This window comes from Dermacentor variabilis, chromosome 5, assembly GCF_050947875.1.
Source record: "Dermacentor variabilis isolate Ectoservices chromosome 5, ASM5094787v1, whole genome shotgun sequence".
Taxonomy (NCBI): Eukaryota; Metazoa; Arthropoda; class Arachnida; order Ixodida; family Ixodidae; genus Dermacentor; species Dermacentor variabilis.
In genome coordinates this window covers 66,937,299-66,959,651 of record NC_134572.1, presented here as the reverse complement: position 1 = coordinate 66,959,651, position 22,353 = coordinate 66,937,299, and the positions used below count along the sequence as shown (strand labels likewise).

The 22,353-nt window shown below is 43.1% G+C and overlaps 1 protein-coding gene across 24 annotated transcripts in view; it reads left to right on the top strand.

Annotated features, from left to right (window-relative positions):
- l(1)G0196 (inositol hexakisphosphate and diphosphoinositol-pentakisphosphate kinase) overlaps positions 1 to 21,683 on the top strand; it is an 82,397-nt gene extending 60,714 nt beyond the window's left edge. For 12 of the 24 annotated variants that reach the window (XM_075692689.1, XM_075692690.1, XM_075692700.1 and 9 more), the window contains 13 exons: positions 2,889 to 3,031; positions 3,544 to 3,658; positions 3,740 to 3,847; positions 5,647 to 5,766; positions 7,058 to 7,195; positions 7,854 to 7,992; positions 8,947 to 9,012; positions 9,922 to 10,032; positions 16,834 to 16,929; positions 17,027 to 17,083; positions 18,153 to 18,242; positions 20,279 to 20,482; positions 21,252 to 21,683. In XM_075692689.1, coding sequence (XP_075548804.1) covers positions 2,889 to 3,031; positions 3,544 to 3,658; positions 3,740 to 3,847; positions 5,647 to 5,766; positions 7,058 to 7,195; positions 7,854 to 7,992; positions 8,947 to 9,012; positions 9,922 to 10,032; positions 16,834 to 16,929; positions 17,027 to 17,083; positions 18,153 to 18,242; positions 20,279 to 20,482; positions 21,252 to 21,478 — 1,614 coding nt within the window. In that variant the 3' untranslated portion in view covers positions 21,479 to 21,683. Of the gene's footprint in view, positions 1 to 2,888; positions 3,032 to 3,543; positions 3,659 to 3,739; positions 3,848 to 5,646; positions 5,767 to 7,057; positions 7,196 to 7,853; positions 7,993 to 8,946; positions 9,013 to 9,921; positions 10,033 to 16,828; positions 16,930 to 16,993; positions 17,084 to 18,152; positions 18,243 to 20,278; positions 20,483 to 21,251 lie in introns of those variants that run through there. The other 12 variants (XM_075692712.1, XM_075692702.1, XM_075692692.1 and 9 more) reach the window with 11 other exon arrangements.
- Positions 21,684 to 22,353: the final 670 nt, after the last annotated feature.

Here is a 22,353-nt window from a genome sequence, read left to right as displayed (position 1 = left end):
GGCAGATTACTTCTAAAGCACGGTGTATGGGCTGTGTATGTGCTCGGCCACACTGTGACAGCTATGCGCAGCAAGGCCGCATTCGGAAATGGTTTTACAATTTTAATTCATTAAACAATCTTAAGTGCTTCTTCTTTTTTAAGTCTATTCCATCAGCTGCACTGAACTATGTATACTTTTGTCTGTAACAATGGAACAGTCTCACATAAACAGCTTGTTTAAACTGTGAAGAAGCACTTGGGCGGCTTTGTGATGGGAAAGTCTACTGTGATTTAGATTACAGTCGAACCCGGATATATCGAACCCGCATATTTCGAACTATTGGCCATATTGAACACACAGATTACCCCCTTGAAAATACTATGTAAAAGTATAGGACAATTGTGTAGTATATCGAATTCCATTTTCATCGGACATTCGATATATCGAACGCCGTGCCACGCCGCACCCCTGGAAGGTGCGCTTTTCCCAAAGACATTCGTGTCCGGTCCTCAGGGGAAAACATTTCCGCAGAGTCAGTCAGCAGGCTCCTCCTCTGCGCATGCGCGGCCTTCGCCTAGCGGCGGAGACGCAGAGCCTTTCCCCCGTTCTTGCGCCTCACCGGCGCGAGCTCTCTTGCTCCTCCTCTACCACCGGCCTGTGCATTGGGCAAGGGCATTGGAGCTCAGCGAGGAGAGTGCACGGCATGGAGATGCAGCGACGTTTCCAAGTCACGCTTCCTGGGAAAAGGGAGAGAGAGAGAGAGCGAGGGGTCGGCACGGTTGCTCGTGGGCCAGGGGAGACAAGAGAGCCAGAGAGGGCTCAAAAAACAAACACAGTGCCTTCGACGGCATATTCCGCCGATATTTTTCCCCGCTCTCTTCTTTCTTTTCCCTTTGTCGTTCCTTCGCAGCCCCGTTGACTGCATTCGAACAGGCCTTGCTCGGACTGCTCCATCTGCGCATCGCGCCTTTTGTTTTGCATACCTCTGTTTCAACGTGCTGTGTGTAGCGTGTGTGATTGCGGTCATCTGGTGAGCTATGCCATCCGCGGACATAAAAAAGAGGAAGAATCTGGACTTTGCAAGAAAGCTTGAAGTAATCCGGTGTGTCGAGAATGGAGAAAAGAAGTCCTCCGTGGCAGACGCATTCGGCATTCCGTGGAGTACTTTAAGTACGTTGTTAAAAAACAAGCAGGACATCAAGCTTGAAGCAGGTGAGGAAAGTCACTCTGGAGCGTGTCGTGTGTGCCCTGCTGCTTTTGACAAAGTGGAGAAGGCACTCTATACGTGGTTTCTTGAAATCCGAGCGAAAAATATTCCCGTGGATGGCCCGATGTTAATCGAAAAGGCCAAATGGTTTGCTACGGCTCTTGGCGAAGAGAACTTTTGCGGTGGCACTGGATGGCTGCAACGGTTTAAAAACCGTCACAGCATTGTAGGAAAGGTCATTTCAGGCGAAAGTGGGGCTGTCAGCAGCCAGGAGATGCAGCAGTGGCTTTCTGAGGAGTGGCCGAAGATCACTGAGAAGTTTTCGCCTGCAGAAATCTTTAATGCAGACGAAACTGGTCTCTTTTGGCAAATGTTGCCGAATAAGACACTCGCTCTTCGTGGAACCTCATGCCACGGCGGTAAAATGAGCTAAGTGCGTGTGTCGGTGCTGCTTGCAGTCAACATGGACGGCTCGTGCAAGCTACGGCCATTCGTGATCGGGAAGAGCAAGTCACCGCGCTGCTTCAAGAACTGTAAACAGCTTCCCATCTGCTACGGCTGTAATAGGAAGGCCTGGATGACACGTCAACTTTTTGTTGAATGGCTGCAGGCTTGGGACGCTGAGTTGGGCAAGTCGGGCTGCCGAGTTTGCCTTCTGGTAGACAACTGTTCGGCCCATCAAACGACTTGCAAGCTGCAGCACATCCAATTGAAGTTTCTCCCACCGATCACCACAGCGAGACTGGAGCCCCTCGACCTGGGTATCATAAAGGCATTCAAGGTAGGCTATCAGAAGCGACTTATTCAACGGCTCCTGATAAACCTCCACATGGGAACCGATCTCAAGATTGACCTGCTTCGCGCGATCCAGATGATTACCGGCACTTGGGGCGACGTGAAACAGGCCACAGTAGCCAACTGTTTCGGCAAGGCAGGCCTTAAAGTGGCCGGAGATGAATGTGCGGAAGCTTTAGATGACGATGAGTGCTTGGAGGACGCGTTCCGCGACTTGCCCAATTTTCCCGGCGCCGTCCCGTCCGAAGTTACTGTTGATGACTTCATTAACGCTGACAGCGAAGTTCAAGCGGTAGCTGACCTCGCTGATGAGTACATTGTGGCCGGAATAGCTGGCGTTCAAGACAGCGATTCCAGCGACGACGAGGGCAACTGTGTTTTCGAAGAAACGCGTCCGTGCACAGCCACTGAACTGGCCTCAGCGTTCAGCCTGATTCGGCGCTGTTGCGGCGAAATGGAAGGCACTGGGCTCTCGCACCTGGACAGTCTCGAGAAGATTGAGACTAGTGTTTTAAACTTCATTTCTCAGAGGAAAAAGCAGTCAAAATTAGTGATTTTTTTTCGGTGAAATAAAGCGCTTTCATACTGTATGCACATGCTATGTGATTCACGGCTGTTCCAATCGGTAAGCCACAATTTTTTATGATCGCGAGTGCTTTTTTTGGCCTATATCTGTATATAGAATTTTCACTATATCGAATTATTTTCTGATCCCCGTCGAATTCAATATATCCGGGTTCGACTGTATAGCATTTCGTCAATAAAGTGCCACCTTGCAGTGACACCGGTTACCTTATAGTTCTGTATTTAGAAGAATAACTGTGCAGTTTTGTATTGGTATAAAAAAGAACAAGTGTTTGGTGGATGGCAGTGGCCAGCCTCACTAGAGGGAATGCTCTTGCAGGAGTATGGTCTGACTCTCCAAGAAAAGCTTACAATTGGTCTGGGCATTTGCACACCTCTGCTGAAGAAGATCCGAGCAGATCTGCACCGAAATATCGACCCCGCAGCGGACGAGACTGAAAGTGTGAATCGACTCAATCCACAGTGAGCGCAGCTTGTCTAATCATAGTTAAAGCAGATGTTGAAAACATATACAAACTGTAGAGTTTTTTCATAAGTCTGGCCTAAACCACCCAATTCACGGTCCTTCCTCCATTGTGAGCACATGACATGTTTAAGGGTCATCATCATAAATCCTAAAGGCAATGCTGATATGGGGGAGCTACTGAGAGTTCTATATTCACAGGCTCGTTTCCTGCCCACCATGCATTTTGAGGCAAGAGAAATGCAAAAATGCTCATGTGCTTGGATTTAGGTTCATGTTGAGGAACCCCAGCAATTCAAAAATAATTCGAAGCCCTCCACTAAGGCATGTTTCGGCCTCATGAATCAATCAGTAAATATATCTATCTACTATCTCTCCTCTGTCCTGTTGTGCTTTTATTCATAGTGTTATTGTAAGCACTGTTGGTAAAGCAGAAATTGCATCCAAAAATTAAATTTGTACTCAATTGAAGTATCAAGCAAAAGAATGTACATCTGGTATGTTCACCCAGGTACTCACATGGGGTCTCTTCGCCTGGTCGACATGTCCGCACAAGGCTGTACTTCACTAGTGAAAGCCACATCCATTCTTTGCTGACTGTGCTCAGATATGGAGGTCTGCTAGATGTAAGTACACCAGTGCTGTCATTCTCCACATTTGTGCAGTAACAAGAAATTTGTTCCAATAATTCATTTAACATTTTCTAGGAGACCAAGGATGAACAATGGCGCAGAGCCATGGAATACGTGAATGCAGTCACAGAACTGAACTACATGACGCAGATTGTGATTATGCTGTATGAGGATCCCACGAAGGTACGTGTGCGCAGATTTTAAAGTAGTACTTGACTTTTGAAAAATGTTACAAAGCTCACCACATAACAGACGTTTGCAGTAACCTAGCACTGAATAAGCTAGCATTGCTTCGTGAGATGTTTTTGTGATCTGAATCCTGCTAGTATCTCTTACATTTTAGGTGTCCTGTTCAGCTGTAGCATTTTATGTCCAAGTCGCACATAGTTGCTATCACTTGATACAATTTGTACCACTCCAGTCCAAAGTAATGATGTTCCAGATGGTTCTACCTAGAAATTGACTATGGGGCCCACAAACTTCATGGGCTGCATGCAGTACTCATGCAGTAATTTTTTACATGTGGAAATGGCCGTTTCTATTACATACTTTGACATTACATCCTGTTCAACGCAGTGTGATTTGTGTTCCCTTTTTCTTTTTTTTTTTTCTTTTTCTACCAAACAACGAAGGCAACCTGAGATTCGCAGTTAGACATTTGCCATGAGGCAAACCACCACCCGTCTGTCAGAACCTATCCAGGTGTCAACACAGCATGGACACCGACTTTACACGGGTTCACCAAAAGGCCACCAAACCCACCATTACCTGACAGCCTGAACTAAGGATAAGAGTGGGAGGGGGTGGGGGTGCATCCAATGCTACCAAGCAACGACGGTGACCCTTGATTCGCAGGTTACGATCGTGTCGCATATTCATACCATTGGGCTTCGGAAGCAGAGTTACTGTGGAGCATTGCAAGCATGCGCGAGGTATCGCAACGAAGTCAACAATGGTGATTTGCTGTGGACAGTCTTCAGATTCCCTAGTCAACTCGCCTAGGGAAGACGGCGGTATTAAATGCGCAGATTTTTCGAGCAGTGAGACAGAGGGTCTTCATGAAAACTCAGGCATTTAACTTGCATGGAGTGGGCTGCCATAACTGGAGCCGTGTAACTAAGCCAATAAACCCTTTTTCCTTAATTTTCTACAACCTGGCGTAGCAGTCGATGGGCTTGGTGGATTCCTTGCCCCGATGCCACCCTAAGCCGCAACACACTATCTACCAGATTTTAACGTGCAACCTTTTTCCCCCGAGAAAATTGAGCTGGAAACCGCGTTTGGGTATGCTTTATGCTTTGCTGCATAACGCTGTTGTATTGCGGCAAAGTGGACGTTAGGAAACTGGCTGCCATTGTGCCGCACATATTAAGCCCCTACCCACTTTGGTGTTCCCTTTTTTTTGCTGAGAAATCTATGTTAGTTTCCTACTTTGAACACATAGAACGTGACTGCACATTTGATTTGGAAGCATGTTAATATTGGGCAAATACTGCAAAATTAATCAGTGGTGTGTTCTGACGTTTTTCCTGCGTCTTGTTTAATTCAACCTTCCGGATAATTCGATCATTTTCATCAGTTCCGTCAGAGTTGAATTAATGGAAGTTGACTGTATACCACCATTCTTTAATGGAACGGCTAAAAGTTGAGCAAGTTGGTAGCGATTCATGTTACTGAAAGCCAGGCAGGCAAACACAGACACAAAAAGGAATGAAAAGGATAATGTAAACGTGGCATTTGTGTTGTGCTTTTTGTTCCTTTTTGTGTTGCATTTGGACGCCTACCTTTCATTAACATTCTCTCATGCCAGACTCCCATTACATTTTTTTTTTTAATGAATCCCCAGATTTAACCCAGAAGTAGCAAATGGTATGTTCTAACCACACATTAGAGTACTTTGGAGGCAATTCAACTGTTTTCCTTCATCAAAAAAATTTAAATAAATTGAGCTATAAGAGGTTAAGCTCATTTTCATCTTTTAGGACCAGCACTCAGAAGAGCGCTTCCATGTGGAGCTTCACTTCAGCCCTGGTGTTGTCTGCTGTGTCCAGAAGAACCTGCCGCCAGGTCCTGGTTTCCGACCGCAAAGTCGCAGTGGACCGGTACTCTTGTCTTCCATAACTTTTGCAGATTAAAACCGCAAGAAAACAAATGAAAGATGGAGAAGAGGCCCATGCATGCAATTGCTTTTTCTCTTACCTGTGTTCGTGCTTTTCTTAGTGTCTACTGAATTTAACTGTTGAGCTTGCTTGGGTCAGCTAACAAATATGCAGTTTATTGTCCATTCTAGTGTGCTAAGTGTAGATGAAAAATACAGGCTATCCAGTACTTTATATACATCAGCCTGAACATACTAGGTCAGTAATGTAGGGATAAATGGATAACTGCAATACAGGTTGTCCAACATAACTGTTCTCTAATATTATAATTTGAGCTACTTGTACTAGGCTTGTATTACATGCTTATTGTTTTCATATGTGCTTGAAAGTTCAATTATCTTGCATCACTCTACTGCTTCTGTTATTTATTCTACTTTGATTTTATTTCACATAGTAGTATGTTTTCGCTTAAGTGTATTATATGTTACCTTTTGCATAAGACAGAAGGTTGACAGGAAAATGGAAACTTGAATTACTCAACTGTAGTTGAACAAGAGATGTTTGTTCCTTCCAGATACATCTCTTGATAAGCCAGTGTTGATCTCCTCCTATGCAGTCTTCTTGTAACACATAGTAAAGCTATTGTTCATGTTTTACATTCTAAAGCAGCATTGCAGACCACATGCAGACTTTGCATTAAGACTTTGCAGACTTTGCGTTCAGACCATGACTATAAAGTTGATGTGCCACTTTGTCGGACTAATGCCTGCAGCGAATCTTTCATTCCAAAGACTAGCAAAGAATGGAACCACCTTCCCGCTTCCATCGCTGCCATCACTGACATTGACAACTTCAAGATTGCCATTCATGAAGCCTTTTGCTAACATGTTTTGCTTTACTTGTTATAACTGTTTTTTTTTCTCTTTTACTGTGCAAATATTTGTATCTACCACTCCTTCCTCTAATGCCCTTGGGCCTTGGAAGTATGCTAAATAAATGAATATAAATAAATAGAGATGCTGCAGGGGGGGGGGGGGGGGGGTGATTGCATAGTGTATTGCTTATTTGTCTGAACAAACAAAAAATTGCAATGTTGTGCTTTACGAGGTTCACCACAGATAAATATCAATCTTATTAAAAAATGTTAGAACTTAAAAAGTTGTTAGTGGCAAAATTCCATCACTCCATAGATTCCGCATTACAGTGAAAGCGAGAAATGAAGACCCTGGAACCTGATTCTGGGCCTGACGTTTTTGATTACACAGTCCTTGCTCAGTACTTCATCCTTTTGCAGAGAGAAAAGTCATCGGAAAAGGGTATACTCGGAGCAGCATCTCATGAAGCAGGAGAAAAACCTGGCTGCATTGAAGAGGAAGAAGATGAACTTACATTTGATGATGAGGGAAGGTACGAGGAAGTATGGTCAGATCATGTGAGTTTCCACTTTTCCTTACGTTCTTATTAAAGTTTGGTGCATTCAACTCTTCTTTTCGGACACTGATCACAAGGAGACATAGATTGCAACTGATTTCTTCATTTTCTCAAGAGTGCAGACTATTTCGTTGAACAACTGTTTCTGTCTCAAACGTTATGCAATAAAAACTATTTGCATATCGTTAAGATTCTTGTAGATTTACTTGTTCACTATAATGTACTGTACTGTTGTACTGGTAATAGTTCTGTAATAGTCGTAAACTTAAATTTCAAGATCAATTGGCACAATCAATTAAACAAAGCAGCCTTTTAATTAGATAGGTTATTTCTTCATCACATAGTAACCACAGGATCTTCTTTTCTGCCTTTTTTACCTGTATCTTGGACACAAATTAAGTGCATTTGCATGTAGATTTAGTGCATTTGTATTCACAAGCACTGCTTCTCAACCATGGAACTGTTGTTCATGATACAATACTTTATCATCATCTCCACAGTCTCTTACTGACTGTAACCATAACCTACCTTAATTTTAAAAGTAAGCTTTTATGAGACGTTATGTTTACATGGTTGATGTTGCATAGTTTTGACATTCCCACAGGGCATTTAGTTTATACTTTCTAGCGTCACTTATTTTGCTTTATTGCCCTGCACAGGAATCTCCTACTATTCTGGATGATGGCAGTTCAAAGGAAGTAGCATCTACATCAAGAACTTCTGCTTCATTGGTGCCCCTGTTTCTTTCATCGCAGCCAATACCAATTGGAAAAGTTCTGCAGTGCACGGCCATGGAAGGTGATGTTAATCCACACCTCAAGCCAGAGTGATAGTATATAATATTACTGACTTGCACGCACATTGGCAGCTTGACTGGCTATGTAAGCGATGCTTCCAAACCGATGCTGCTTAAAGCAGGGATTACAGAGACTTGCTTAATAAGAATCTTTAAGTGTGTGAAGTTTCATACAGTCAAACCTTATAACGCTGCATTTGACACAAAATTACCTTAATATCAATATTCAATTCAATATTTGTTATAAGCATGCAGGCTTATATCACTGGAAAAAAAATTGTGATGTGAGAGAAACGTAAGCATGACACCTTCAACAGGCTAGCAAAGGTCTTCTAATGATTATGATGGCCGGTTGGTGGCTTGCCATGCTGATACATGGTGTGTGAACAATGCTGAATTACAGATGCGCTTTGCATTGTCAATACGGCAACCGTGCGATCAGTGTGACCATACGAGATTGGTACATTGGCTCGCCAGCTGAGGGCCAGCCAAGCCAGGTCATTTGGCAAAATGCACATGCATCTCCAGGATCTGCTGGTTCAAGTTGCACTTGCTAAATATTTTAATTTCTGCTACCAGAATACATGTCTTGAGCAACCGACGGGAGCACTCGTCCCACGTCGTCAAACTTTCCTCTCAGTTTTGAAACCATGTCATTGCACTGCCTTCCAGGGCGAAATAGACATTGAAAAGCTTTTGGTCGGGGCGCCAGTGATTAGATCTAGCTACCCGTTCATATTGCTCAACTTGAGCTGTGAGCAAACAAATATCTGCTTCACTGTAACCGCAGACTTTGCAATTTTGGTTTGGTTATAGGAGCGAGAACAAAATTTTTTTCACTTCATTGTATCAAATTATTCATTATATTGTTGTCAAGGTTTGACTGTATTGTGTTTTTAGTGTATCGTTTCTTTTGCAACCTGCGTTGCAACTTGTAGCTGTGTATTTCATTGTAGTGCACACTAAAGCTGTCACCACCGCACCCAAACCTGCAGCTACCCATACTGTTGTCCTCATGAAAGGTAAAAAGTCTGATATTGTTTTTGGAAAAGTTGTGTGTGTGTGTGTGTGTGTGTGTGTGTGTGCGTGTTTGTGTGTGTGCATGTGTGTGTGTGTGTGTGTGTGCGCACACGCGCGTGTGTGTGTGCGTGTGTGTTTGTGTGTGTGCATGTGTGTGCGTGCGCACACACTTGTGTGTGTGTTCATGTGCTTCTGTGTCAACTGAAGTGTGCCCTGGTGCTCTTTAGTGCTCACTGCGTACTTTCCAAAGGGTGGCAACATACGAATGAGCTTTTACTTAATAGAATGTTTAGTGACTCTTGGTTGCACTTATATTGTATACTGGCAACAAATGCAAAAACAAGGTAATGGGATAATGTCACTAAATGTTGAATGTATGTGCAAGTTATGAATATATTGGCAAAATCTTGGCAAAATGATATTGGCATACGCAGCTTGTGGATGTTCCGCTGTAGCATAAGCGCTGGTATTATTACATCATCATCGCAGAGCCACATTTTAAATGCTTTCGTGACTTGATGACAGAGAAAATTAAATGCTTTGGCTTGAAGTTTTAGAGCTGCTGAGCGCATTAAAAGATTATTATGGACCATGTGATAGGTCTGTTATGTCATCAGCAGTCTATAGTTTCAAAGCTTTAGTGTACAAAGAACCTACCATAACATAACCAAATGGTAGCTCGCATCAGGAAAAAGGTGGTGTAGAAACCTTTGGAAAAGATTATGGACATGTAGCTTCAAAAATAGGGTTCAGAATCTTTATGTTGCCATTCTTAATGAAGCTTTCCTGTGTTTTTGTCTTGTAGGATTAAGATGTAGCTGCCTTGGTGCAGTTTTAAGTGGCATTAAATAAGACAGACCATTGCAACTGACACACCAATTGTCTGTTCACATATTTCTTCTAATTAACAGCACCTGGAGATGAGCATCTTAAGCTATACCCAATTGTGCGATGTAACTCGGACAGCCAACGACCGAGGAGTTTGGACAGCGATACCGCAGAGCCTCCAAAGGTAGACAAAGGTGAGCCAGGCAAGCCGTGTGCTGTGCACTATCTGGTTGCTTACACTACAAATATTTCATACACAAGCAAATGCACCATTGACATATTTCGAAGTTAATTATGTTTTTAAGCTAGAAAAGGGGCTTTTCTACTACTATAGAATTATGGTAAACAAACTGGCGATCAAGGTGTGGCCATTTTCTGGGAGAAAGTGGCCACTACCTATACTCGACGCTTGTTTAGTTTTTAGCGTGAAATCAATGCTGCTCGGAAATCTCTCAGCTTTGCTGTAGACATGCCAGAATAAACAGCACGAACACTAATATGATTTGCATACTGCACTACTGCCTCCTAAGATGGGCAAGGAAGTTTTTTATTGAATTATGCAATGTTATAATTTGTAAAAGCTTGCAGCAGATGGCAGAATAGTGCTATTTGATGTTTAACCTTTAATCGTGCCTGTCACAATAGTCACAATAGGCACACTCACGGCACACTGACCATTATTAATTAAAGGTGCTGACATTTTGCATTGTTTCGTGGAATACTGTTAAATCGTGGCGCCCGAAATATACCCAGTATAAAAAGCACCACTAGTTTACCATCATCATCATCAGTTGATTGCAGGAGAATTAAGTAGTCATTGTTTCAGTTTATTGACTGGCTGCTTGACCTGTTCTTGCCTCCCTTTTAAGCCACGTTAAAGCGACTTTTTTATTCTGTGTGTCTCCTATTGTGTTCATGCATGTTTGCATGATGATACAGCACTCCAAATTAACACCTCATTTACTTCTTATATGGGACTCTGCTGTTAACCAGCATGCTTATTGCTGCTGCTGTGGCTATTGCACGTGCTTTATCATTAATACATTGTGTATTAAAAACATAAGCTTCATTTCTGCTCCTGAACATTAGACACATTTCCCTATTTGCATGAAGGAAAAGTGTAGTGTACGAAAAATTCTTCTTCACTTTACAAGCAGCACCTTGTGTAGTACTTTCTGAGGCTGAATCTGCTTTAGAGGATACAGTAGAGCTTGCTTTGTACTTTTGAATGCTATGGACTCTCATTATATTATTTTTTTTTTTCAAATGATTCTATTGTTTATATTTCTAGTTTGGAAGTTTCATTTAATCCTGCCTTGAGCCCTTATGTTTGCTATTTAAATATTCTGAAGTATGTAAGCTATTCACACCACATTGTGAAAAAGGAAAGCTAACTGAATTCTTAAAGCCTACCCAAACCCTGTTGCATGCCTACCACAGACCAACTTGCACCAAGCCTTCTCTTCTTTAAGCTTGAACGGCTTGTAGGTTATGTTGTAGAGGCTTGAACTTCTCGCTGCCTCTTGCTGACTTTATAGTCTTTCTTATCTTCCCCAGCTTGCCTGGTACTGCCAAGCATTGTCCACCACATGTTGTCACGTAACACAGTGATATGAAGGTTGTGCATCACGGACCACAGTGGTTCTGTGGCTGTGGCATTCACCTGCTGAGCACAAAGTCAGGAGTGTAATTCCTAGCAGTGGCAGCTGTATTTTGTTGGGGGTACAATGCATAAGTGTTTGTGTATAATTAGATTGAGATCTAAGCGTAAAAAAATAAACGGGAGATGAAAATTAACTCGGAGCTCTCCGCAATAGTATCCTTCATAACCCACAGTATTGCTCCAGGTTGTAGAAGCTGTCAAATGTCAGCTTCTGCGCCACAATCGAAACCAGAAACCCTACATTGGACCTTCCTTGATTCCAAGTGCTACGTCGTACTGACTAACCTTAAGCTCATAATGGTAACATATGGAAACCGAATTGTTTCTCACACAGTGTGGCGTATGCGTTGAACAAGATTAAGTCATATAAAGAAAAGCTTATAGTAGTGACGAGGATAAAAGGAGCAGGAAAAGTGCCTGGGACAGTGAGAAATATGGAAGCAGCCACTTGGTGTTTTTAGGATAATGGCATTTTCCGTAGTCTCTACTCACAAAGCAGACAGAATGCGCATGACATGCTCCTGTGCCACCAGCCGTTTCTGTTAAAATCGATGATAGTCACTTCTGTAGTACTATTAAAGCACACTCCTTTGAGTTACTCTGTGTGCGTTTTTTCTGTCTTGCATCAACACCTTACTCACTCTTGAACACAATAGTTTAGTGTACTTTGTTTACTTAACAAGTTGCTGTGCTCAAAGAGGCTTCAAAAACAAACGTGAAGTTGAAGCAGATTGAAAGATTAAGTATTCTGGAATAAGATGACTGCTTTGGCGTGCCAGAAATCACCAGAACGTAAGAATGGTGGCAACACCACCCTCTGCATCTGTAACCAGATTTCTTTATTGATGCGAAAAATGTCCCATTGAGCGAAAAATGTGGCACCGCGTCTGTAGCAACAAAACAGCGTCACTCGTGACACTGGCTCTCGCTTGCTGGCTCTGGCCTTGATGGAGCACAGCAGGCAAAACGGAACACCTGCTGCTGCAATAGCATGCCAGGTGTCGTGTGAGGGGAGAGGGCAGCTACGTGACCCCACACCACCAGTGCGCTTCAACAGAGCGGATATGGCACCGCGATGCCGCAGGGTGTCGCATCGATGCCCCAATGTTGGCCGCTGCTTCTTCTTTGGTCTCTTGTCACACAGGACATTGGTGGAATGCGGCGTTCTTGATTTCTCGGCAATATGGCCCAAATCATTCCGGTCTACAGCCAGCATGCTAACATAAAAATTACAAAAAAAAAGAAAGTGAGCCGCAGCAGAACTCTAAAACATTACTTGCAGCGCAAAACTCGAAGGACCACTCAGCAACATTTAATTGGGCAATAATGCTTCGGCATTCACTACTCATAAGTGCTTAGGTGTCCTCAGATTTTCGGTATGTACTATCATGCTGAAATATAGTGCAGTTGGGAAGGAATGGTGTAGAGAACACCTGTTTCAATATAATTATGTAATATAATTATGTTGTCACATAATATCACAGCTTTAATTAATTAATTAGATGTAAAATTGTGTGACAGCGGCATAACCGGTTGCTAAATGTGCTTGAGCTCCAAGCCTTAAGTGACTGCGAATGAAGCGCATCGGTGTCACTATCCCGTTAAATATGGAATAGAAAAGGCGTTTGTTTTCTCATGTTCATACTTAATTGCTGCATGATGCTATGCACTTTGTCAGAAATATGCAGGACACGAAATTTGTGGTAGAGATTGGCTCTAGGCTATCTGATACTTCTTCCATTGCATCCCTAGAGCCTCAAGACTTCAGAGAGCATGAAGGATTGTTGCCCTTTCTTTAAATGGATTTGAAGTTCAGAGGCTGTAGTAGAAGGTGTAATATAAACAGCTGCAAGTCAATTATGGTCAACAAGTGGGTTAATCGGTAGTCAGTTGCAATGGACGACGTAGAGTGCAGGAATGGTTTAGCAAACCTGTGTAAGCCATTCTTGTGCTGTGGATGCCATCACTACTTTAATCACACTGAGTGTGGATTGTGTGTTGCTGATGAACATTCCACATGCTGTCAGCAACTACTGGCCTCACTGGCTTCACATAATTGCAGAATGATGACAAGCAACTCGTTCCAAACATCCTTTTCTCCAAATGTAGCTGCTGCTGGTTTGTCAGAGGATGTAGGACAGGTCACAGTAAACCTAGCTGTTGGGTCACTTGGCACACGTCCATTCACATATGTCTGCGTGCGTGTCTGCGTGCGTGTTCTACCATACCGACAGCATAAATTTCAATGTGAACAAGCTGAAAACGACTGCATTTGTAACAGCTGAATTCAAGTTTCAAAAGATACACCTAAACTACACGATGCTATTGCATGTTGTAGTACTCTAAAGAATACATTGTTGCGACTAAAAAGGAAAATAAGGACTTGGGAAGGAAGAGTACGAAACGGCAGATTGAGCGCTGAACTTCAACTGATTTTATTCTTACAGCAGGGCAGGGAGAATGAACAAATGCGCATGCGTACATCAGTGTTGCCTAGAGCGATTCCAGTGACGTTTTTAACAGTTGCAACCCGTTTTCAAACAGAAAAACAGACGTGTCACTAATACAACTCGTGCCTCTCTCTTTAATGTGATATGCCTCCAAAAGTTCTCTTGCTAACGTATCACCACTCCTGCCAAGTATCTTTATCTCGCGCAGCAGTGGCTGGCATCTGCCTTCCAGGCAAACCGTGCAATGTGCAGGTAAATGCGCCTTACCTTTATTGATTACAGACAATTCATGCTCCCGGGCCCGGTCATTAACACATCTTCCCGTTTGTCCAACGTAGGATTTCCCACATTTTAGCGATATTTCGTATATAACGCCCGTCACACATTTCACGTACTGTCTAGTGTGCTTTTTCTGGCATCCTGACTTTTTGTCAACGCTGCTTATGCGAGGTCACAGTCCAGCCAACTTGCGTGGTGCCGAGAAAACAACTGGCACACCAAACCTAGTAGCGACTTTCTTCAAGTTGTGGGAAAGCTTGTGGACGTATGGTACCACTGCGGGTTTGCCTTGTTTTTGGTCGGGCCTAGGCGTATGCCTTTTTCCCTTCACCTTCTGGAGCAATGTCTTAGACACCGCCCCCACGACCGAGCTCGGGTAGCCGGCTGTGTGTAGCCTCGCCAATTGCTTATCAAAGCTAGTCTGCAACGCGTGGGGGCACGACTTCATGAGAGCAGATTCAAGGCAAAGAGTGACTATTCCTCTTTTAACTAACTTTGAGTGTGCCGAGTCATACGGTAGCAATTCCTTTTGGGCACGTGGGCTATACTGCCAACATACGTGGTCTTTGTCAAAAAATAAAGACAGATCTAAAAACTGAAGAGTGCCATGGGAAGGGATTTCATGTGTAAATAGCATGCCCTTCCCATGTAGTCTAAAAACATCTAAGACCTGGCTAATGCACTAGTCATCGGTAAAATCATGGTTACTTTTTAAAAGAATTAAAAAACCATCGACATATCTAAAAGCCTTAAGGTAGAACCTATCGTCAAAGGTACTGTGCAGGTCGCGGTCAATTGAAGCCAAGAAAATGTCACACAGCACAGGAGCAATGCAGGACCCGATGCATATCCCTTGTCGTTGAACATACAACTCATCGTTAAAAGAAATAAAAGTAGACTTTAAGTAAAATTCCAATAAAACCATAAAATTGTCAATGGATATGCCCACTAGATTCTGAAAATCTACTGGGCTGTTGCGGTCAATGCAATCCCTAACAGAGGCACACATTTCCTGTTGAGGCACTGAGTAAAAAAAATCAACTACGTCTACAGAAAAAGCCGCGTTGACAAAAAGTCAGGATGCCAGAAAAAGTACACTAGACAGTACGTGTGTGACGGGCGTTATATACGAAATACTGCTAAAATGTGGGAAATCCTACGTTGGACAAACGGGGAAATGTGTTAATGACCGGGCCCGGGAGCATGAATTGTCTGTAATCAATAAAGGTAATGCGCATTTACCTGCGCATTGCACGGTTTGCCTGGAAGGCAGATGCCAGCCACTGCTGTGCGAGATAAAGATACTTGGCAGGAGTGGTGATACGTTAACAAGAGAACTTTTGGAGGCACATCTCATTAAAGAGAGAGGCACGAGTTGTATTAGTGACATGTCTGTTTTTCTGTTTGAAAACGAGTTGCAACTGTTAAAAACGTCACTGGAATCGCTCTAGGCAACATTGATGTACGCATGCGCATTTGTTCATTCTCCCTGCCCTGCTGTAAGAATAAAATCAGTTGAAGTTCAGCGCTCAATCTGTCGTTTCGTACTCTTCCTTCCCAAGTTCTTATTTTCCTTTTTTGGCACAACAATGCATTCTTTAGATCCCAACCAACTCGCCCAGCAACAAGTTCTACTCAACTACATTTGTAGTACTCTCATGCAATTACATATAATGGGCATTCCGATCCGTCTTTACCTGTTCGCATTTCAGTTTACGGTGGTGCATAATTACACATAACATTAGCTACTGCTACAGTACTTCAGACGTGGTCCAAGTATGGCATTAGCATAATGCTTGCAAGTGAGGAAGACCGAATTTGGCCCTTGCTTAGGTTTTTCTCAATCACCCTGTCACCTCTCTAGGTTCAGTAGATGCAAAGAGAATTGTAGAACAATTCAGCAGTCTAGCCTAAACTTTTGTCTAGCATTTAGTGTTTGTCCTTAATGTCTCTTTAAACAATGAAGAAAATAAAAGAAATACCTCACAGTGTTGCTGAACACTGGAAAGTGCCATCTCCCATTGCTGATGTGTTGATTTGAGGCTGTTGCATTTCAGGTGCTCATGAGATGTTGAGTATGTTGATGCGCTGTGCAGCAGCACTTCATTCCACTTTTTTATTATTTTTACTGGCGTGACAAGTGCGTGTTGGCAATTCACGGCTTGCTGCCCAGCAGAGCACCACAGACACCACTGCTGTACTCCAGATAAATCTTCATCCTCCTGAAATTTCCTTACTGCCCCTTTTTGCTAGTTTTGCTGCATTGATTTTCATTTCCAGGTTTGTTTGCTTGGCTTGTTGCCTTTTCTCTTTGGTGTACTCAGTGCCCTCATTCTTATTTTTTTCCCTCACTTTATTCTTTCTTTTTTTCCTGCTCTTTTCATGTGTATGTTGCTTTCATGTTGCACGTGTCCTGTGGCTGGAAAAGCCAACCTACAAGCTTTGTATGCTCAGCTGCTCTCACCGCTTTTCTTTCGTTCTTCCTTTTCTCTGATGATCCATTGCTTCAGTGTTCTTGTCTTCATCATTCTCTTTTATTCTGGTCACTATATTGGCTGCCTGTCAGACTTGACTGCCTTTTTTCTTTTTGGTCTCGAGGTTAGAGAGCCTCTTCTGCAACGACAACACGCTAGTGCATGTCCGGGGCTTTCTTTCCTCTTCTGTTCATCACTGCTTCGTTTCTGGACACTTGGTGAGAGGTGTGTGGTGTTCTTCTGGTTGACCAAGACCGTGCGCTTTTTGTTGTTGGTTCCATGCTTTTAGATGGCTTTCACAGACACCGTCATTCTGTCCCAGGGCAATTGAGCTCCTATCTGAGGATTTGCAGTGTTGCTGACCTCCCTAAGGTCTTTGGTAAGTGATCACCCCGTGTCTCTTTGCGTGTTTTTTGCATGGTTTTTATGACACATTTTTAACTTTCCACTTTAAGTGAAGCTGGTTGCGTGCATGCTTGTTTCTTGCACCACCCCTTTTATTCATCTATTTAACTAAATATGCCAAATTTTTGTTCCTTTTACGTAGCAGCACCTTATGTGCAGCACTTGAAAATGTGAGGAATTTTGTGCACTGTGTTTCTGCTTGAACCTGAAATTTGTGCTGCTCTAATATTGAACCCTTTAGTGATACAATGAGTAGTCTACCTCTTGAAGCTGTCAAAGAGTTATGCTCATAGGCTAAGTAGCCACTGGGTACCAGGACCTAGATCATCACAATGAAATACACAAAAGAATAAAAACTGGTGTAAACTTGCTCGGCAGTCCCTCTCAAGTAATGATAGCTTATCAGTATCCTTAAAAACTGTCTTTTGCCAGTACTGTGGAGTATATGGCTCATGCACTCGGAAAGTAATGAAAAAAAGACTTGAAGAGGAGCAGAGAACTGTGCATTTACTGATGGGAAAGAAATGATAGGCATATGTTAAGAAATAGGAAGATGGAAATAGGGATCGTAGATGAAATATGGTTGCGTGACAATATAGCTGAAATTTTGGGAAAGAAGTGGGATTAGGCAGGTTACGTAATGCAAAGCTAAATGCTGGTCTATAATAGCAACAGAATGGGAGCTATGGGAAAATAAAGACAGTTAGGTTTGGTGGGGGTAGGTCAAGATGTGTGAAGTTACGTTTGGAGATACTGCAAAACCTAGGTAATTTGATACCCATGGCCTCTGCCCTGCAGCAGCCTTAAAGTACACTGCTGATGGCGATATCGATAGTGCCCTTGCACAATTTTAGTTTTTTGCCCCCAACTACTCTAGTGCATGCATTAGATAGCAGTGTTTCAGTACCACACACTTCACATGCTGCATGAATGCTTGTCTAATTGCCATAGCTGACAAAAGTTTCCTTGCCATATGCTGTCTCCCATTGCCCAAACCATTTACGTGAAAGTTTGGAAAAAATTCTTGTCTCAACTCATTCTAGGTTCATCTGGGAGCCTGTTTAGTACGGCAGTGATCAGTGGTTCTTCCAGCGCTCCAGACTTGAAAAATCTTTTTCCTACTGCTGTTGCTGGTGAGGACATTGTCACATAACCGTCCATTGCGAAAATACAAATATGGTGAAACTTGGCAGTGTCGCCGAGTTGGCTTTGTCTTGAGGTACATTTTTATTTGCAGTCTGCAAGGAGAATTGTGAACTCAAGTTTTGGATGTAATGGTAGCTTTGGCTTGGTGTCATTGGCAGTGTTAGTACAGCAAAAACATGCGTGCAGCATGGGCTGCCACTCTTATCTAAATAAGCTGACAGAGGTTGCAGCTAGTTTGCCCATTTCAATGGCAAAACACCAGTATTTGTCGCTTGCAACTTATGTCAACGTATAAGCTGGGAGTCTTGATCAGGCAGCCTTTGTACAGCCCACATTTTAGCCCCCTTGGGATAAGTGGCTGAAGCATTATTCCACAAACTAGCTCACCCTCATGTAATAATGGTTACAAGAGGTTTGTTGTGAAAAAATATTAAGTATGCATCACTACTAAGAGCAGGACAGGTAAGTAAACTGTGTCTCTAACTGCCCCCCTCCCCAAGTCAGAAAATCTCCCGGATTTTGTTTCTCGAAACTTGGCAGGTATCAGTAGGGGGTAAGGGGAGGTGGCATGCATTGATTTAGGTGCTCATGGAAAGTCGAAAGGGCTATCTACAGAACTGCCAGTATCTGTGCAGATCAATTTTGAAACTCCTGCTATTAATTAAGCATTTCTGCTTGGCTACATGCACACTGCCATGTTGAAGGTGCTGTATATAAAAGCTCCTTTTTACTGCTTTCTGCAGCAGCACTAAGTTAACACATTTATGCTGGGTCATGCATGCCCTTACAACAGATATACATTTTTATTGGCAAAGTGACCCAAAAAATTGCACGCTTGCAGTGTGCACGCACCATGAAATTGCCTAGCAGCGAAAGATTGCATTGTCCTTCACTTCTTTTAAAGCTAAATTGCCCAAGAATATAGGGTTGAAGAGGCCAGTAAAGATGATTCATGCATAGTTTATGGAAGTAGTGCAGAAGTCATCGAGCTTGTTTTGTTTGAATGTTGTGTTATCAATCCAGAGGTAAATGCGAATGTTGTTAGCTTCCCCAAGGCCTTATGTTCTAAGGGCAGGCTGGTTTAGTCTGCAGAGTAGATTAGAGGCAGCTGGAATATTGGTGATGCAAAGGATGGGAAAACACTGCTAACGAAACATTACATGGCATTATAGTTTCGCTTATTGTATAAAGCTGTTTAGTTTGTTAAATGCTTGCTGTCATGTACCACAGATATTAATGGCCGCAACAAGGTGCAGTAAAAGGTCAAAAGAGCAAGCTTGGCTGTAATAACTGCCACCATCTTTTTCCAGATGCGACGCTCACAACACCCATCAATGTTGAAATTTTCAATATGCTTTTACAGCGAAGTTGTATATGGCTAGCCGATTCATCCATTCGTCTGTCACCTGTCATTGAAAACTCCTCTGCTGCAGCCCCATGCCCATGTGCATAAAGAAAAAAGAAGAAAGAGAGGCCTGCGATTAGCTGCACCAGTAGTGTCATTGCTTGCTATCACAGCCAAGCATGCACACAGCAGTTTCTCTCTGGCTTTGAGATGGGTAGGCCACTTGTCATACGTACTCCTGAGGAACAGGCAGCTTTTTATCAGCAACACCGCGAGCAGAATCTGTGTTATTTCATAGTGTATACCCATGGCAGTTTGTGATGGTTCTTGCATCACCGATTCGCCAATTAGTTCCCACTGTTTCTGACAATGCGGTTGTTGCCGATAAGTTCCAGTCTAAGCTCACCAATCGGGAACGAGCTTGTCTACACTGTGCTGATGCTGCAGCCTGGGCACAAGAACAGGCTCGTGCAGTCGAGCGCAAGCAGCTACTGCATACCGAGGACCTGGCAGCCTACTGAGTCTAAATTTAATGAACCGCCGGGATTAACACTGGGGCCGCACATTTCAGCTCTGCTGCTTAACCATCTGTACGGAGTGCTTGGGCGGTGATCTTTTCATCGGTGACACTCAACAGGCATCATTGGTAATGTGACGTGGTTTGCATGCACATCGCAGATGGCATAGTGAGCGTGCCATCAATCCGGCCCTTGGAAACGCTGCACAACGCGCTGTCCCTGCATCAGTTGGACCAGTTTCTGGGCAAGGTGACTAGTGCAACGTACAGGCTGCTCCTGAGCTCTGTTCCCAAGGTGCCCATTCCCGGATCCACATATAGCAACAGCCAGTTCTCAGCCCTTCCTGTTGCATCACCTTCAAGCAGTAAGCAAGCCTTTTTCTCCTTGCATTGATAGGGCGAGCATAAGCTGTTGGTAGCTTGATACAAATGTTAGTAAAGCAAGCCTACTATACTTTGCTCCCAAGTACTTTATGTATGGAAGAAAGCTGTAGGCTATGTGTCATGTAAGTCAACGTAAAGTTAAGTCTCATGTTTTTATATAGCAAGATGTGACGTAATTATTGCATGGAAGGCATTGCGTATCTGAACCTATTTACCATCAAACAAGTGGCGTGACAAGCAGTGTTTCCGCGACCAGTGGCCACATCACATTGCTTTGCAGTTGTGACCAAAACTTAGTACCAGTCCAATGGTTTTTCTCTGATACTAGTATGTTGCACACTGGAAGCACACGTTTGCAAATAATGGGCAGTTTGACGTAACCTTACGTTCGCAAATTGTTGTAACATTCGTATATGGAGTACATAGTTAATATTTCATAGAATGTGTTGCTTGCAGATGAAAAATAACTGCACGGCAAAGCACACCAAGGGTTCTGCGACTGCACTACTTGCACAGCATCTACAGTGTCGCCTGCTAAGTATGAAACAAAAATACTTAAGTTATACCGAAGGCAAACAGATACGTTCAGTGGTTTTTCACTTGCTCATAGTGCAGGACCTTTTCACATCGCATGTCACTGCACAGTTTTGCACTACGTTGTTGCCAGCGTTTGATCTCCCTTGGGCAATAATTGTGAGTGAAGTTTGAAAACCAGGAGTGTGCAAGCTGCTATATGAAAGCAAGTTTCAGGGGATCCTGGGGTGTTTTCAGGTATGATATGGAGTGGGCCACCATCGTTCGTGTCTAGCAGTGGACCATCGACGCCGACGTCGTCGACCCTAGACATCTGGATGAAACTGCGGCAGATGAATGAGAACGAGTCCAGTGCAGCTGAGTCATCAGGCACGACTAGCAGAAATAGCTACAGCACGCCACCTTCACCACACGACCCACGATACTACAATAACAGTCTCTGAATCCCTCCCTTCCCTCTTTGTCTCACCGTACAGTGGTTGACACGGCCCTGTAAATAATCAAGGGGGAAAAAAAATGTCCTATTTTTTGTAAGTGCAGGATTGCTATAATGTACCATAAGTGCTGCCTCGACCCACTGAAAGCACATTTCTTCTCATTTGATTGTTTCATTCAGTTTGATGAATAAATAGTTGTACAGAAGCAGTACTTTATCTTGCGTTGTTGTTGGTTTATCATTTTTTTTTTTTCCAGTATGGCCTGTGTGAAAATTCACCAGATTGCCACATAGACATCTGCAGAACATGTCCTGGCTGTCTGTTCTACCTTTTTAATGACAGGGCCATTGTAACAAGTCCCTGAGCACCTAATCATCGGTCACTGTACCTGTGACTTGAAAAAACAACTTCCAAACATCTGAGGGCATCATGGCTGAGAGCACAGCACCTCCTTCTGCTGTATACAGAGGTCTTTTACAGAAACACACATACTTCGCTTCATCACAGAATTTAAAATATTATGCATATCCAATGCACATTTTGAAATGTTTGTAAAGCAACACTTTTTTGAAATGGTTAATGAAACGCTATAAACTTGCCGATTTCATTCTTACATCTTTGCCCTAATGGAAACTGGCGTGCACGAATGTGCTCTTGTGCACTCTTGCTAGGCAATGTGACAACTCTTGTGTTGCCTTGTATTTCATCATTTCGTCTTAAATTTACCGCCCACTTCTAGGCAGTCCCCATAGTACCAAAGTGTCATAGTGTGGAAATCACCATTATACTGATGCAGTGATCATTTTAAAGAGCTAGTTGGCATTGGAACAATGGTAGTTCATGTGTGATTATGGCCTAATGGTTAGAGCATTGGTTTGCTG